General features: G+C 53.1%; 1 protein-coding gene across 1 annotated transcript in view; it reads left to right on the top strand.

Moving 5' to 3' along the window:
* The first annotated feature begins 3540 nt into the window (after window positions 1-3540).
* TRAM2 (translocation associated membrane protein 2) overlaps window positions 3541-15566 on the top strand; it is a 50231-nt gene continuing 38205 nt past the window's right edge. Inside the window, exon 1 of the mRNA XM_006137043.5 lies at window positions 3541-3739. Within this exon, the coding sequence (XP_006137105.2) occupies window positions 3620-3739 (120 nt within the window). The 5' untranslated portion in view covers window positions 3541-3619. The remainder of the gene's footprint in view (window positions 3740-15566) is intronic.

Raw genomic sequence — 15566 nt, forward strand, 5'->3', positions numbered from 1 at the left:
CCTCTTTGAAACCTCCCTTCAGGAACTTGAAGGCTGCTATCAAATCCCCCCTCACTCTTCTCTTCTGCAGACTAAACAAACCCAAATCCCTCAGCCTCTCCTCATAGGTCATGCACTCCAGCCTCTTAATCATTCGGGTCGCCCTGTGCTAGACCCTCTCCAATGCGTCCACAACCTTTCTATAGCGGGGGCCCAGATCTGGATGCAGTACTCCAAATGTGGCCTCACCGGAGCCAAATAAAAGGGAATAATCACTTCTCTGAATCTGCTGGCAATGCTTCTCCTAATGCAACCTAATATGCCATTAGCCTTCTTGGCTACAAGGACACACTGTTGACTCATATCCAGCTTCTCATCCACTGTAATCCCCAGGTCCTTTTCTGCAGAACTGCTACTTAGCCATTCAGTCCCCAGCCTGCAGCAATGCTTGGGATTCTTCCGTCCCAAGTGCAGGACTCTACACTTGTCCTTGCTGAACCTCATCAGATTTCTTTTGGCTCAATCCTCTAATTTGTCCAGGTCACTCTGGACCCTATCGCTGCCCTCCAGCGTATCTAACGTGCTATTTCAAGCCATCCCTTAATCCTCGTGCAACGAGGATTACCAGGATGGTGAAATAGCAAACCCATTTTTTCTGGTATTCCGAAATAGCCATGCAGTGTAGACGTGCCCTACTTGATTGGAACTTAAGGCCAGGAATCTATTCCCCGAGCTGTGTCTGGCTGGAGTGACTCTTAGTGCTCCAAGTGGCCAGTTTGAAACAGTGCAGCAACTTCAAATGGGCCTGAGCTGTCAGTCCTTCATTCTTCTAACTCTCCTGGGACAGACGGGACCAGACCCTCCGCTGGTGTCAATTGGCTTAGCTCCACTAAAGCCAATGAAGTGATGCTAGCTCACACCTGCCGAGGATTTGACCCAGTGTGTTTTAATGTATAGGTCTGTGAGATAACACCTTGAAAACAAAGTCTCTGTGTATTGTCAGCTTTTCTACTTGCAATCATCTCTGTCTTCTTCAGCGGTGGTTCTCAAAGGGTGGTCCAGGACCATCTTGCAGGTGTGCTGTGGGCTCAGAGCTTACTCCTCCCCTCGCACACAGCAGGAAGCCTGCGCTGGCACTGCAGCCCTGCACACACACCCCTGCAAAGTTGGCTTCCCACTGCAAGTGAGGGTGGGGAAGCCCCAAGCCTCATGGGCCAGATCCAGCTCGCAGGGGGAGGAAGTGGCTCCATATGCTGTCACTCCCTCTCCCCTCCCCAACCCACCCCCAGCTGGGGAAATGCCAGCACAGGAAACTGCACACCTGGAGGCTTTCCCCGCTGCTCCCATTGGGCAGGATCCTGGCTAGACCCCCACCTCAAGCACCCTCCTGCACCCAACCTCCCACCCAAACTCCCCAACCTTAGCCTGCTCCTGCACCCTACCTCCTGCACAGATCATCACCCTCATTTCACTCCTGCACCCAACTCCCAGACACACCCTGCACCCCAACCCCATCCTGCACCCATTTTGTCATCATGGGTGGTTAGCTGGTGGTCCGTGGAAAGGTTTGTGTTGGGCAGGATGGGCCGCAGGCCAAAAAGTTTGAAAAGCCACTGTTCTACAGATAGTGGCTAAGCAGCAGTTCGGCAGAAAAGGACCTGGGGATTACAATGGATGAGAAGCTGGATATGAGTCAACAGTGTGTCCTTGTAGCCAAGAAGGCTAATGGCATATTAGGTTGCATTAGGAGGAGCATTGCCAGCAGATCTAGAGAAGTGATTATTCCCCTTTATTCGGCTCTGGTGAGGCCACATCTGGAGTATTGTGTCCAGTTCTGGGCCCCCCACTACAGAAAAGATGTGGACACATTGGAGAGGGTCCAGCAGAGGGCAACCAAAATGATGAGGGGGCTGGAGCACATGACTTATGAGGAGAGGCTGAGGGATTTGGGCTTTAGTCTGCAGAAGAGAAGAGTGAGGGGGGATTTGACAGCAGCCTTTAACTACTACCTGAAGGGAGGTTCCAAAGAGGACAGAGAAATACTGTTCTCAGAAGTGACTGAGGAATAACTTTTCTGGAATAAGTGACTTTTCTGGAATAAGCTGCGAGCTGTCTACACTGGCCCCTTGAATTTCCGGAAAAGCACTGACAATCTACTGTAAGAAATCAGCTGCTTTTCCAGAAAAACTATGCTGATCCCACTTGGGCAAAAGTCCTTTTTCCAGAAAACTGTTCCGGAAAAGGGCCAGTTTAGACAGCCCAGTAGTCTTTTCTGCAAAAAAGCCCCGATCGCGAAAATGACGATTGGGGCTTTTTTCCGGAAAAGCATCCTGCCAATGTAGACGCTCTTTTTCCAGAAATACTTATAACGGAAAACTGTTCCATTTTAAGCATTTCCGGAAAAAGGTGCCAGTGTAGACGTAGCCTAATACTGGGGACACATTTGTGTTTTTATGTCTGACTTTGTAAGTCAGGTGAAACTTGGGGATTGAGAACCGCTGCTTTCAAAGAATTTCAGAGGGGCAGCCAAGTTACTCTGTAACTGGAAAAACTTAAAAAAACAACAAATAGTCTTGCAGCACCTTAGAGACTAACAAAACATGTAGATGGTATCATGACTTTTCATGGGCACCACTCAATAATTCCAGTCATCTGAAGAAGTGGGTGGTGCCCACAAAAGCTCCTGATGCCATCTACATGTTTTGTTAGTCTCTAAGGTGCTGGAGGACTATTTGTTGTTTTTAAAGTTTTTTTTCCAATTACAGATCAACATGGCTACTTCTGAAACTTTTGCTTTCAAAGATGCGCTTTTGCCTTGCAGATTATAGTGAACTGACTTAACTTGTATGTAAATTGCCTATTGTTGATCCTCTCCCCTAACCTGTCAGCTTGTCAGTCTGTCCTTAGACAAGACCTTTAGACAGAGGCCTGTCTCCAGTGTTTGGAAAGTGCCTCAGACTTTGGGAGCGTGCCATCAATAAAAAAGAAGGGAGATGTATGAGCCTAGGGTACTTCACTGAAGAGTCCTTATTCTCGCTTGTCCTCTTTCTGCCTGGCTGCTGCTCTCCACCCCAGAAGCAGCTGCATTTGCGTGCTGCTCTGTGTGTAACTTGTGAAGCATTTTGAATCCCGGAGTCTGAAAGACGTTCAGCATGGGCTGCCTTCAGTAAGTGACCGAGCCTCCATGAGCAAGGGCTGCAGAAGTTGGTACGGTGTATTTCAAAGACTTCGGGAGTCAGTATAAAGAAGGCTTAGGAGGGAGGGGAAAGAGGGTTTAGGAGGCAGTACAGCCTAGGGGCTACAGCGCTAGTTTACAACGCTGGAGACCTTGGTTCTGTTCCCAGCCCTTATCCCCCACCCCCTTTGCCGGCTGCTCCGTGCCTCAGTTTCCCCGCCTGTCCAGAGGGAGCTGGGTGGGGTGGTGTTGAACAGGACAGCGAGGGAGACGCCGAGAAGGGGCGGGGGGAGGCGATAGCGCGGCAGGGGGGAGCCAGGAGCCGGCTGCGGGGAGCCGGGCAGGGACGGGTTAAGCGGGCGGGGGCGGTCGGCCGGCGCAGGCGCTGCCGAAGTTGTCCGGGCTCCGGGCCGGCAGAAGTTTGCGGCGCTGGGCGGAGGCAGCGGCGGGCGCTGCGCTCCGGCCATGGCCTTCCGCCGGCGGGCCAAGAGCCACCCGCTCTTCAGCCAGGAGTTCCTGATCCACAACCACGCGGACATCGGCTTCTGCCTGGTGCTGTGCGTGCTCATCGCGCTCATGTTCGAGGTGAGAGCTCGGGGCCCCCCATTGCACATTGCACCCCATTGCACCCCCGTTGCACCCCGAGCCTGTGCACCCTGCTGCGCCCCTTCCCGCAGATGCACTCCTGGGGGGTGGAGCACTGCCCTGCTGCACCCCCTCCAATGGACTGTACTGCCCTCCGCCCTTTGGGGGGCCCCTCTGCAGCCCCCCCCCCGTGCAATGCACCCCGAGGTTGGAGTCCCAGCGTAACTCCTTCCCACCAGCCTTGTGGAAGTCTCCGGGGGATCCTTCCCTCGCCAGTGGAAGCAGGCGCCAGCCTGCCCCCCTGGAGAGAGTGTGCCCTGGCAAGGCGTGTATGGGGAAGAAGGTGAGAAGGTGACCCCCACCTGGGGAAGGAGCCCCAGTGAACCTCCCACTCTGGCACTATCCCCACTGTGCCTATCTAGGGGAACGCAGTGCTCTGAGGCGCCCACCATCCTCCCCCCCCCCCTTTGTGGGTTAGTGTCACTCCCCCAACACTGCATTTCATTTCCTTCCCCCTTTCATTTGCCAGGGATCCTTCCCATTTTTCCTGTCCTCTCCCACCCCCATATGCAGTCATCAGCCATCACCCTCCCTTCTCCCCCCCCCAGCTTCTTTTCCCCTCTTCCACACTCTCAGCTGCTTCCCCACTCTCTGTCCACACCAACAACTTGGGCTCCCCAACTTCCAGTCTCTCCCGTACATCCTTCCCCTTCCCTAGTGCTGTCTCCGTCTGCTCCTCTGGTTTGCAGTCTCCTTCCCTCCAGCCCCTTTCACACCCGGACCAGTGCCCACCAGGGACAAGATTTCTCCCTGGCCTCTAACTGCTGCCTTCCCTGGGTCTGGCTGAGTGTAGGTGGGTCTCGGGGGACACTGACTAGCCACTGTCAGGGCGTGGCGGTCCTCGTGGGACCTCTGGCCATGGTAGGATAATACTGCTGTGCCAGGAGGTTGGCAGAGTGGCATACCTCAGTCTCTGAGCTAGCATGATGATTGCCTTGCACTCTTCTAGTGGAGGATGCAGGGACAAGTGTTGGGGGAGTGTCTGCCTTTGCCAGAGTTTCGGGGAGGGGGTCAGCTGGCTCTGCTTTCCCTGGTGTTTGGGAATGAGCCATCAGATGCCATTGGTTTGTGCCCCAGAAGTTAGGGAAGCTGATAAGCGAGGAGGAGTTCTTCCCAATCTGCTCCGTTGTGTGTGGCCTGCGGAGAAGAGGGGTGGCTTTAAGGCAGGGAAGGTGTGATTGGCGGGGAGGGGATCACACAGTTTGGGGTTGGGCAGGAGACTCCTGCAGTATCGTGTCATGCTGTGGTTAGCGGGAGGGGTGGCAGTGATCCTGACACCTCCCTAGCTAAGCCGGGTGGACTAGGTCATTCCTTGGCTGGGAGACCTCTGAGCGGCTGCTAGGAGTGGTGATGGCAAGTCTGTGGCAATCTAGTGTCTAGCCTGATCCAGGGCTCCTGGATTCCCCCCTCTTTCAGGCCTATTGTGGCTGTGGATGCAAAGGTGAGGCGCATAACTGAGAAACCGACTGCTCCTGGCCATCTGTGACCTGTGGTACTTCCATCCTGGATAGGCTGTTGATCTTGGGGTGTTACGTTTATCTAGATTTTCCCCCTCCATTAAGTTCTGGGCTCTGTCACAGGGATCAGATTTAAAATCCTTAAAAAAAAATCCCTTAGCTAGGTTACTGCTGGTACCTTTGATTACATATAAAAATCCACTCTTGGCCATTCACGCAGCTTCCTCTGAGTTTCCTGCAGCTTGGACTCCTTCCTTCTGTATTTCTTTACAGCCCCCTTTTCCTCTCTGGATTCTGGGGTGCCAGCACCCTGTTGCAGTGTTTGGGGTGCAAACTCTGCAGAGGCATATGTAAATCCAGATCAGAGTGAGGATTTTTAAAAGGAAATGGAAACATTTCTATAAATACAGTTCATTTAAAGAAGAAAAAAACAGCTTTGCCTGCTGGGGGAAGGGCAGTGTGGGTGGAGCGTGTCTGCCCTGTCCCTTTGCCTGGGAAGGGCTGCTCATGGTGGGCTGGCTGTCCCTTCTCTATACCCATGGACTAGGGCTGCCATCTCTTAGATACAAAGACCCTGCAACCCGGCGGATGGTCCTGAGTGCGTTAGGCATGGCCAGCTGGCCAGTGTTTGGAGCCACCCTGTTGGATATCCAGGACAGCTCCCTCAAACAGGCACAATTCTGGGAGAATCTGGCCCGTTGGGCAAGGCTACTGTCAGGACACCAACACCTCCTTTTGCCAGGCCACACTGTCCTAGTGCCCGTCTCCCCAGCCTTCGGGCATCTCCCCCTCCACCAACCCCTGTGAGTGCAGCTTGGGGAGGGGAGTTATTTATCAACCTCCTCCCCCCTGCACATTTGATAGCAGTCCGACCCCTGGTAGGGAGAAGCAGCAAAACTTTTCGCCTCTCCCAAGCCTGACACCAGGGCTCTTCCTCCCTGCCTGTGCCTAGGGAAGAGAGAAGATTTCTTGCAGCCCCAGCGCTTTGCACAGAAATGTCAGGAATGTGGAGCTCTCCCGCCCCCCCCCCCCCTTCCCAGCTTTCTCCTCTCTTTCCTCTCCTCTTTCAGGGGAGGAGACGGGACAGGGAAGGGGCTGAGGAACAACTCAGCCCTTCAGGCTTGCTCCAGAGGTGGAGTCTGGCCAGCCTGGTACCTGGGGGGAGGGGGGGTGTCTCTGAACAGCCTGTGTCTGATAGCACCCTGCCTCTCCCACCTCCCAGCCGAGTGCCACGTTTCAGCGTAAATAGAGATGAGACGGAAGGGGGGGGGGGGGCAGACTTTTCCCCTGCAAATCAGAGAAGGGGAAAATCCATTTCCTTAACTTAAAAAAAATAAAAAAGACAGTTTCTCCCTCCCTTTCATTGAAATGCACTGAATGAACAAGTCATTTTCAGTGCTAAACTCTTAAAGTCTCTAAAGGGAGGTGGGGGGGGAGGGGAGGACGGGGAGGGGGGGAGGAGGAAACATCTAAATTAGAGCCAGGAAGGCCAGCTGGCTGGGGTATAAATTCCAAAACTTCATGCAAATGCTGCAGAGTTGGGCACGCCGGCTGCAAGTTGCATAGTTGTACTTTGAAAACAAAAGGAAACAACCGATGACTTTTGAACTAGAGGGGGGAGGTTGTTTCCCACTAACACTGCGGGCGGGTTTGCCCTTTGCTGTTGCTGGTGGCAACTTTACCAAACTTTCCTTCTTTGTGTGTCTCCCCTAGCACTTTTGGCGAATTAACTTTGCCAGGGTGGGTAGCGCTATGTTGACGGGAGAGCATCTCCCCATGCGATTCTCCTTGGAAGTGCTTTAATTAAATTATGTCCATTGGCATAGAGCAGCTCCGGGGGGCGGGAGAGGGTGTGTTGGGAAATTGTAGTGGCACAGCCGCTTTGCTACAGCCATGTTGCTGTAAGTTCTCTAGTATAGATGTGGCCGTAACCTCAGGGCAGCGAGCAAAACAAACTCATATGGGCTCTCTTTAGAAAAAGCTGACTGCATGTTTTTCCCAGATGGAAGGTGTCTGCTTGACAGCCCTACTGAAGTGATTTGTCTACACTGGTGGTGTCATTCATCTCCCACCCTTGCAGCTACACTAGTCAGGATCCTGATGTTGACAGGACCCTGTTGCCATCCAAACCTCAGGAGGGAAATTGTTAGGAAAACCTAAATGACTTGGGTGCTTTTGGGAGACAAGATGAATGAGGGTGTATTTCCCTCCCCTAAATTCTGACTTCCGGAGGGACAGTCTCCACTCACTGATATATTTGTTTTCTGTGACCAACTCTGGAAAGCTTTCCAGGGGTGATGTACCCAGATACTTGATTGCTAATATTCAAACAGTATCGTAAAATGTGCTCACCTAAGTCTCAGTTGTTGCGGATTATATACTATGGGTATCATATAAAAATAATGGGGAGTCCTGTGGTACCTTAGAGACTAAAAGATTTATTAGGATATAAACTTTCGTGGATAAAAGATGAAGTGGGTTTTACCCATGAAAGCTTATATCCTAATAAATCTGTTAGTCTCTAAGAAGATGCCACAGGTTTCCTCATTCTTGCAGATACAGAATAACGTGGCTATCCCTCTGTGACTTATGTATATCATAGGACTCTTAAGTAAAACTTTTTTTGTAGATAATTGAAGCATGACACCCAGATGTATAGAAACTTTTTCTCAACCTGTGTACTACGTACACTTTAGCTTCAATCTTTTTTTTTTTTTAAATCTGTTATTGGCCCAACTTCTCTTGGTGAGAGAGACAAGCTTTTGAACTATACGCCCTCCTCTTCAGGTCTGGGTAAGGTACTCTGAGAATCACAGCTAAATACATAATATGAGAGGCCTTTTGAGCTCCTTTATAGTCTTGGCATTCACAGTGTCCACTGGCAAAGAGTTCCACAGGTTGACGGTGTGTTGTGTGAGGAAGTACTGTGCATATTACAGTACAGGTTGGACCTCCCTGGTCCAGCAGCGTTGGAACCCGACTGGTCCTGAACAAGAGGATTTGCTGAATCAAGGGAGGTCTCCTGCCACCAGCCCCCAAGTCGATCGCCTACTGCTGGCAGGCTGCCCCAGCAGGGACCCTGCCTTGCCTCCTCCCCCCCCCCAACCTGTCTGGGCTGCTTGCCTAGCTGCTGCCAGCTTCCTGGGCATCACAGGCTTGGCTCCTCCCACAGGGCTCCGGCCCCACTTGCTGTGGGCTGCCATGGGACTCCAGCCCAGCCCTGTGCTCCCAGGGGCTGCCAGGGGGCTCTGGTCCAAGCCCCACACTGCACAGGCCTGCTGCAGGGCTGTGGCCCCGTGCTTCTGGGGGCTGCCGTGGGGCTTCTTCCCCATACCAACGCAGGTTGCTGGGCTGCCATTGGGCTCCGGCCTGGCCCCACGCTCCCAAGGGCTTCCACGGGGCCCCGGTCCCAGCCCCACTCTCCAGGGGTCTGCTCCAGCGTTGCTGGGGATTGCCAGGAGAATCCCGTCCCTCCCTGCATTCCCAGGAACTGCCGTGGGGCTCCGGCACAGGCTGATGGGGGACTCTGGCCTGGCTCCATGCTTTTGCGGGCTGTGGGGGGCTCTGGCCCCAGTCCCGTGCTTCCTCCAGCTGAGCTGACGACCCTGTTTTCCCCAGCCCCAGCTGTCCCTCCTGCCCTTAGGCTCCTGGGCTGTCTGGTCCAGGAGTACGGCTGTTGCTGGACCAGAGAATGCCGGTTTTCGGAGATACAGCATGCCAATACAAGATGGAACAGATTGCGTAGCATCAGTGGTTAGCCCATATTCTAAGGGACCATTCGAGTTGAAGTAACCTGTTTACACATCAGCTGTCATAGCTCCAAAAACGGGGTTGGTGGGTTACACGTCACTGGAATCCATCGCAGATCCACCTATAACCCCATGGCCTGTCCCAGTGACTTCACTCTCCTGGTCTCCTTTCACTTCTTCTCTTTAACGTCTCCCATCATACCGCTGCTTTTCACAGTACAAGCAGGAGCCCTTGGGCTATGTCCACATGTACTAGCAATGTGTAATCCCGTTTAATTAACTGGTTAACCACTGGGGGTGGGCAGGCTGGAGCGGTGCCTCCATTAAGGATGGGGTCTGGTCCGGCTGGGATGGAGCACCCACCTGCCGGTTAACCATAACCTGTAAGTACCTTACCGGGTGATGCTTACCAGTTAACCAGTCACATTCCTAGTAGGGATGTGAATGGGTAACCAGTTAACTGGATACTCGGTAAGCATCACCTTTCCTGGATGGTGCTTACCAGGTACTGGTTAACCGGTCGGTGCCCCACCAGTGGCATCCTGCTTAGTTGGTTAAACATTAACATTGAACTGATTAATATGGATTTTGCCTCCCTAGCGCATACAGCAGCATGCAGAGTACAGGCAGTGTGAGTATCAAATGTCACAATGAAAGGCTCCAGCAAGGGAGCTGCTAGGGACTTCCCCACGGTGGGGAAAGGCTGTGGCAGCAGGGAAAAATGTCTGGCAGTGGGAAAAAATAGCAGTGTGGGCGTGGGAGGCGCTGGGTGTGTGGTTAGACACCCTGGAGGTTCAGGCTTAGGCCATGTCTCGCCATCTCCGCTCCTGTTTATAGTCCTGCTCGCTGGAAGTGCGGAGTCAGTTTTCTGCACGCTGCCGTAAGTGTAAATGTACTTGCAGAAAGTCATTTCTTAGCCCCGACTGCCTTGCCGTCTCCCTTGTACTCTTCGCGTCTGCCCCTTGAATGCACCATCCACAGATGGCACCTTCGTTTCTGCTCTTGCAGCCGGGATCCCCTGGCTCTCCATGGCTTGCTGGGCGTTGTTCCTGCCTGCCCGCACCCCCACTTGACTGCCTCTCCTTGAGCAATCTCATCAATCATTTTATGGCCGTGACTTCTCTCCACTCCTGAACTGCCTCCCTCGCGCCTGCCCTGCATCTTAGGCTGTCTCTGACACTTCCAGTGTGTCTTGCTGTCACGGTGCACTTAGCGTGGCTAAGTGTGTTTGATCTCTTTCCAGACCCCTCTCTGTTCCTCTCCTCCTCCCCCCCACCCCCAGCCTTGATAATCGCCATTGCTCTGACCTGCAACCCAGGTATCCCCGTGAGGCCTGTTTTCCATGCTCACCCCATACAAGCATGGCCTGCCCCTTGCTGCTCCATAGCCCTTCTAAGATTTGGCCTATGGCTGCTAGAGTTGGAAATTGATTGCATGGTGGAGTCTCTTCACCAGGGAACGGGTGATTGCAGACTGTGGGGTCTGTGGGCCAGGCCTTAGACCTTCCTGAGGCTGGTGGGGCCTGTGGTGGAGCTCACAGAGCACCCCTTGCAGGATAGGCTGTAGTGATGGAGCTCAGCTCAAAGCACAGAATCTCAAGCTTTCTCCTAGGCGGCACTTCCCCATGTCATGTGGCTAGGCACGGGCTCAGGGATGGGCCACCTAGGCTAGTGAGTGGGCTGCATGAATGGTCCCCTTTATCTCTGTGGGTTGCAAGGTTGTCGTCACTAAGACGGTCTCCTGGGACAGGGTAGTTTTGCTCACTGCACCTGCAGACCTAGGTGTAAGAGGCAGGGGAAGGCATTGGCTTCCCAAACTGCCAGCCCGGCCCCGCCCACACTCTGCCCTCCAGAATGGCCGACTGCTGCCCCTCAGCTCCCGCCCTCCCCTGTGCCCCAGGGCCATTTGCCACTTGCCCTTCCAATGGCTCTGGGGGGGCTGGGGAGGCTGGGGTTGCATACTGCCTGCCCTCCCCATGCTCTGGGGGGGGGGGCACTGGGGAGGCTGGGGCTGCATACTGCCTGCCCTCCCCATGCTCTGGGGGGGGGGCACTGGGGAGGCTGGGGCTGCATACTGCCTGCCCTCCCCATGCTCTGGGGGGGGCACTGGGGAGGCTGGGGCTGCATACTGCCTGCCCTCCCCCTGCTCTGGGGGGGGGGGGGCACTGGGGAGGCTGGGGCTGCATACTGCCTGCACTCCCCATGCTCTGGGGGGGGCACTGGGGAGGCTGGGGCTGCATACTGCCTGCCCTCCCCATGCTCTGGGGGGGGGGCACTGGGGAGGCTGGGGCTGCATACTGCCTGCACTCCCCATGCTCTGGGGGGGGCACTGGGGAGGCTGGGGCTGCATACTGCCTGCCCTCCCCATGCTCTTGGGGCAGGGAGGCTGAGGCCATGGCATGCTATCCTGCCTCCCCATGGTGGGGATGGGGAGGCATTTTGGCTCCTATGGGGGTGGGTCCTAAGCAGAAATGGGGGTGGGGGGCCTCCCCCAGCTCTTCCTTCACCCCACCCCCCATGTTTGCAGGGTGGGCCCACTGAACCATAGCTAGAGCCCTGCAAACCCACAGGCATCCGCATCTGTGGATGCAGATATCCATGGACCATTTTGCAGATGCAGATACAAACTTGGTTTCTGGCAGGGCTGTAACCATCGCAGCATGTTGATTGGCTGCAGAGGGAGCACCCGGTGCTCACAGTCAAACTGGCGTGCAATGAGGACGCGGCTCACTTCACGTGCCCTGGCTTTAAATGCGTGTCGCTTTAGTCATAGTGGCAGCGGAAAAATACGACATGGACGGAAACCAGCAGAATCTAGCAACCCTGCGCATGGGCGGCAGTAAACCCAATGTCTGGGGGGGGGGCCACACATAGACCCCCCGATGGGCTGCAGGTTGCTAATCGCTGCACCAGATGCTGCCCTCAACTGGTGAAAGGTTTGGTGTTCCTGCTGTCTGACAATACAGACTGGAGGAAGTGGCAGAACCTGCTTCACAATAGACCATTTCCTGTGGGGAAGGTACTCTCCAGCCGGCTGTGAATGTGTAGCTGTGATTTAACCATTGCTTTCCAAAGCTGCAGGCTGCCCCCGCTCCTGACCTAGGCAGACGTTGGGGTGTGTGTGTGCCAGGGCCTGCGGAGCTGTCTGCTCGCAGTGGGTGAGCTTTCATCCAGCCGCAGTCCTCGTGCATCTCTAAGGCTTGCTGGGTAGCTATGTGCTGATTAGGCCTTAGCCCAAGTGTTGTGTCCAGTTTCCGGGCGCTGCCTTTGAGAACAGATGTGGACAAATTAGAGAAAGCCCATAGGGGAGCAACAAAAATGACTAACGGTCTAGAAAACGTGGCCTGTGAGGGAAGACTGAAAAAAAAATTGGGTATGTTTAGTCTGGAGAAGAACGAGAGGGGACATGATAACAGTTTTCAAGTACATAAAAGCTTGTTACAAGGAGGCGGGAGAAAAATTGTTCCCCTTAACCTATGAAGGTAGGACAAACGTAAGAACATAAGAACGACCATACTGGGTCAGACCAAAGGTCCATCCAGCCCAGTACCCTGTTTGCCAACAGTGGCCAATACCAGGTGTCCCAGAGGGAGTGAATTGAACAGGTAACGATCAAGCGATCTCTCTCCCGCCATCCATCTCCACCCTCTGACAAACAGAGGCTAGGGACACCATTCCTTACGCATACTGGCTAATAGCCATTAATGGACTTAACCTTCATTAATTTATCTGGTTCTCTTTTAAACCCCGTTCTAGTCCTAGCCTTCACAACCTCCCCAAGCAAGGAGTTCCACAGATTGACTATGCGCTGTGTGAAGAAGAACTTCCTTTTATTTGTTTTAAACCTGCTGCCCATTAGTCAACAAAAGCAACAGGCTTAAATAGCAGCAAGGAAGGCTTAGGTGGAAAAACTTCCTACCTGGCCTGTGTGGTTGAGCACTGGAATAAATTGCCTGTGGAGGTTGTGGAATCCCCATTGTTGTCTAAAAACAATGGTCTTAAAAACTTCCACATACCTGTGAGGTATGGTCTAGTTGATACATAGTCCTGCCTTGAGTGCAGAGGACTGAAGTAAATGGTCTCTCAAATTCCCTTCCACTTATATCATAAAATCATAAAATATTAGAACTGGAAGGGATTTTGAGAGGTCATCAAGTACAGTCCCTTGCCCTTGTGGCAGGACCAAATACTGTCTAGATCATGGGTTCCCAAACTCGGGGTCATGAAGAAATTCTGGGGGGGAGGGAGGGAGGCAACCCAGCTCCCCCCCCCCAATCAAGTTTTGCTGCCCTGGTCAGGTGTGTGGGTTTTTTTTTTTTTGTTCAACAAGTTTTGCTGTTGGGGGGCACGGGACGTGTGAGGGTTTTTTAAAAATCAGAAAGGGGGCATGATGCTGAAAAGTTTGGGAACTGCTGGTCTAGATCATCCCTGACAGATGTCTGTCTAACTGCTCTTAAATATCTCCAGTGATGGAGATTCCACAACCTCCCCAGGCAACTTATTCCAGTGTTTGACCACCCTAAGACGTTAGGAAGTTTTTCCTGATGTCCAACGTAAACCTCCCTTGCTGCAATTTAAGCCACGACGCTGTGAACATGGTGGCTAATGCGACACTGAACAACTGTATAGCATTTTACACTTCTCATGTACCATAAATATCAACTTCTTCTTCAGGCCTAATCCTGCCATCCCTCTTCACACCCATAGCGTCTATTGACTTGAGTGGGAATTCTGTGTGCAGAGAGCACTTTGTAACTGGGCTCTGTGTTGGCAGAGCTTTTATCCTGTCGGACAGGGGGCAGTTTCTGAATGGAGACAAAAGACAGTGCAGTGGTTGGATCACTAGCCTAGGACTTTGCAGACCTGAGCTCACATCCTTGTGTGATGACAAGGATGGTATAAGTCACTTAACCTCTCTGGGCTTCTGTTTTCCATCTAAAATGGGAATAATGGCACTTCCAGAAGGGTTGTGAGGATAAACACAATGAAGATTGAGACTCTTGGAGATGGGAGTCTTGTAAGTACTTTAATAGGCTGATGCCTTTGAAACAGGACTGAAACAATGCCAGTGCGACTGTTGCTTTATCTCAAGGAGATGGAATATGTGAATTAGTATAGGCTTCTCCATCTGTAGCTTCTAGGGTGAAGGCTAACAGGATGGAAAAACATTATTTTTTTAATTGAACCCAGTGTCCGTCTCCCGTTAATTCAAGCTGTGCTGGATTTTTCTACAGTTCCTGGGCTCTCCGGTAAACAGTCTAAATGGGATTCTACTTCTGACCTGTCGGGGTCACTGGAGGAAGCCACAGGACAGACCATGCTGTGAAAAGGCATACTTGCTCATCATATGTATAGTAGCCCAGTGTCTGTCAGTCTGTAACGCTGAAATGCTGGCTGTTTCCTCTGGGTGGCCTGTGCTGCATGGGGAGTGCAGGGCCCAAAAGGCTGCTTGCTCCCCCACGGCGGCCCGGCTGAGCAGCGCAGAAGTCAGCCGAGTGCCACGGCGGGAGGCGAAGGGGGGCGGGGCGGTGACGTGCAGCATGACAGCAGCTCCAGGCCCCGCCCCCTGGCCGTGAATGTCACCGCCCCGCCCCCCTTCGCCTCCGGCCATGGCACTCGGCTGACTTCTGCGCTGCTCAGGCAGGCTGCCGCGTGGGAGCACGTGGCGCAAGCGACTGTTTGGGCTCTGCAGCACCCCTTATGCAGCACGGTGAGTGCGGAGCCCAAACGGCCATTTGGGCTACCCGGTCCCCCAAGTGAGAGGCAGGAGGGGGAGGAGAAGAGAAAGAGAGAGAGGGGGAGGCACTAGAAGGAGGAGAGAGAGACAGAGCGAGAGATCGGAGGCTCAGAAGAGAAGACCAACGTGGAGGAGAGACCTTAAAATCCCGTCTTATGACGGGCTAATTGGCTGGTTCTAATAGAAAGTCTAAGTGACAGCAGAAAATCACTTCCATTATTGTACTGATTAAAATTACCCCATAGTTGCATTAAAATATGTTCTCCACACCCCAGATTGCTTCTATTTCACTTGGCATTTTACAACCTGTGTTGTAGCAACAAATGAAACTTGAAAAGGACTTGGCTTGCGATGCTACGATATGGATGATTGCTATCACGAGTTTCTTGAACCTTTTCAAAGCTTGGCCAACTGGATACTCTTAATAATACAAACTCTCACATGGTGTTTTTCATCCTGAGCTCAACAGAGTGATTCACCAAGAAGGTTAGTAGCATTATCCATGTTTTTCAGATGGGGAAACTGAGGCACAAAGCCGTGACGTGACTTGCTCAAGGTTGCCCAGCAGGCCAGTGGTGAAGCTGGGAATCAACTTCATATCTCCTAAGTCCCAGTCAAGGGCCTTCTCTGCTGTTTTGAGTAGGAATCTCAGTTAATCAGTCAACCAATTAAGCAGAATCCCACTACCGCGCCACTCTCCCTGCATGTGGGGCTACTGCTCCTGGCTCCCCTGTGCTTGGAGCTGCCCTCTCCCAGCAGAGGCCGTCAGCCCCAAGCGTAGGGGGGCTAGCTTCTGCTCTTGACCCACGCACACTAGGGATGCAA

The sequence above is a fragment of the Pelodiscus sinensis genome, chromosome 3, assembly GCF_052426305.1.
Source record: "Pelodiscus sinensis isolate ZL-2025 chromosome 3, ASM5242630v1, whole genome shotgun sequence".
NCBI lineage: Eukaryota > Metazoa > Chordata > Testudines > Trionychidae > Pelodiscus > Pelodiscus sinensis.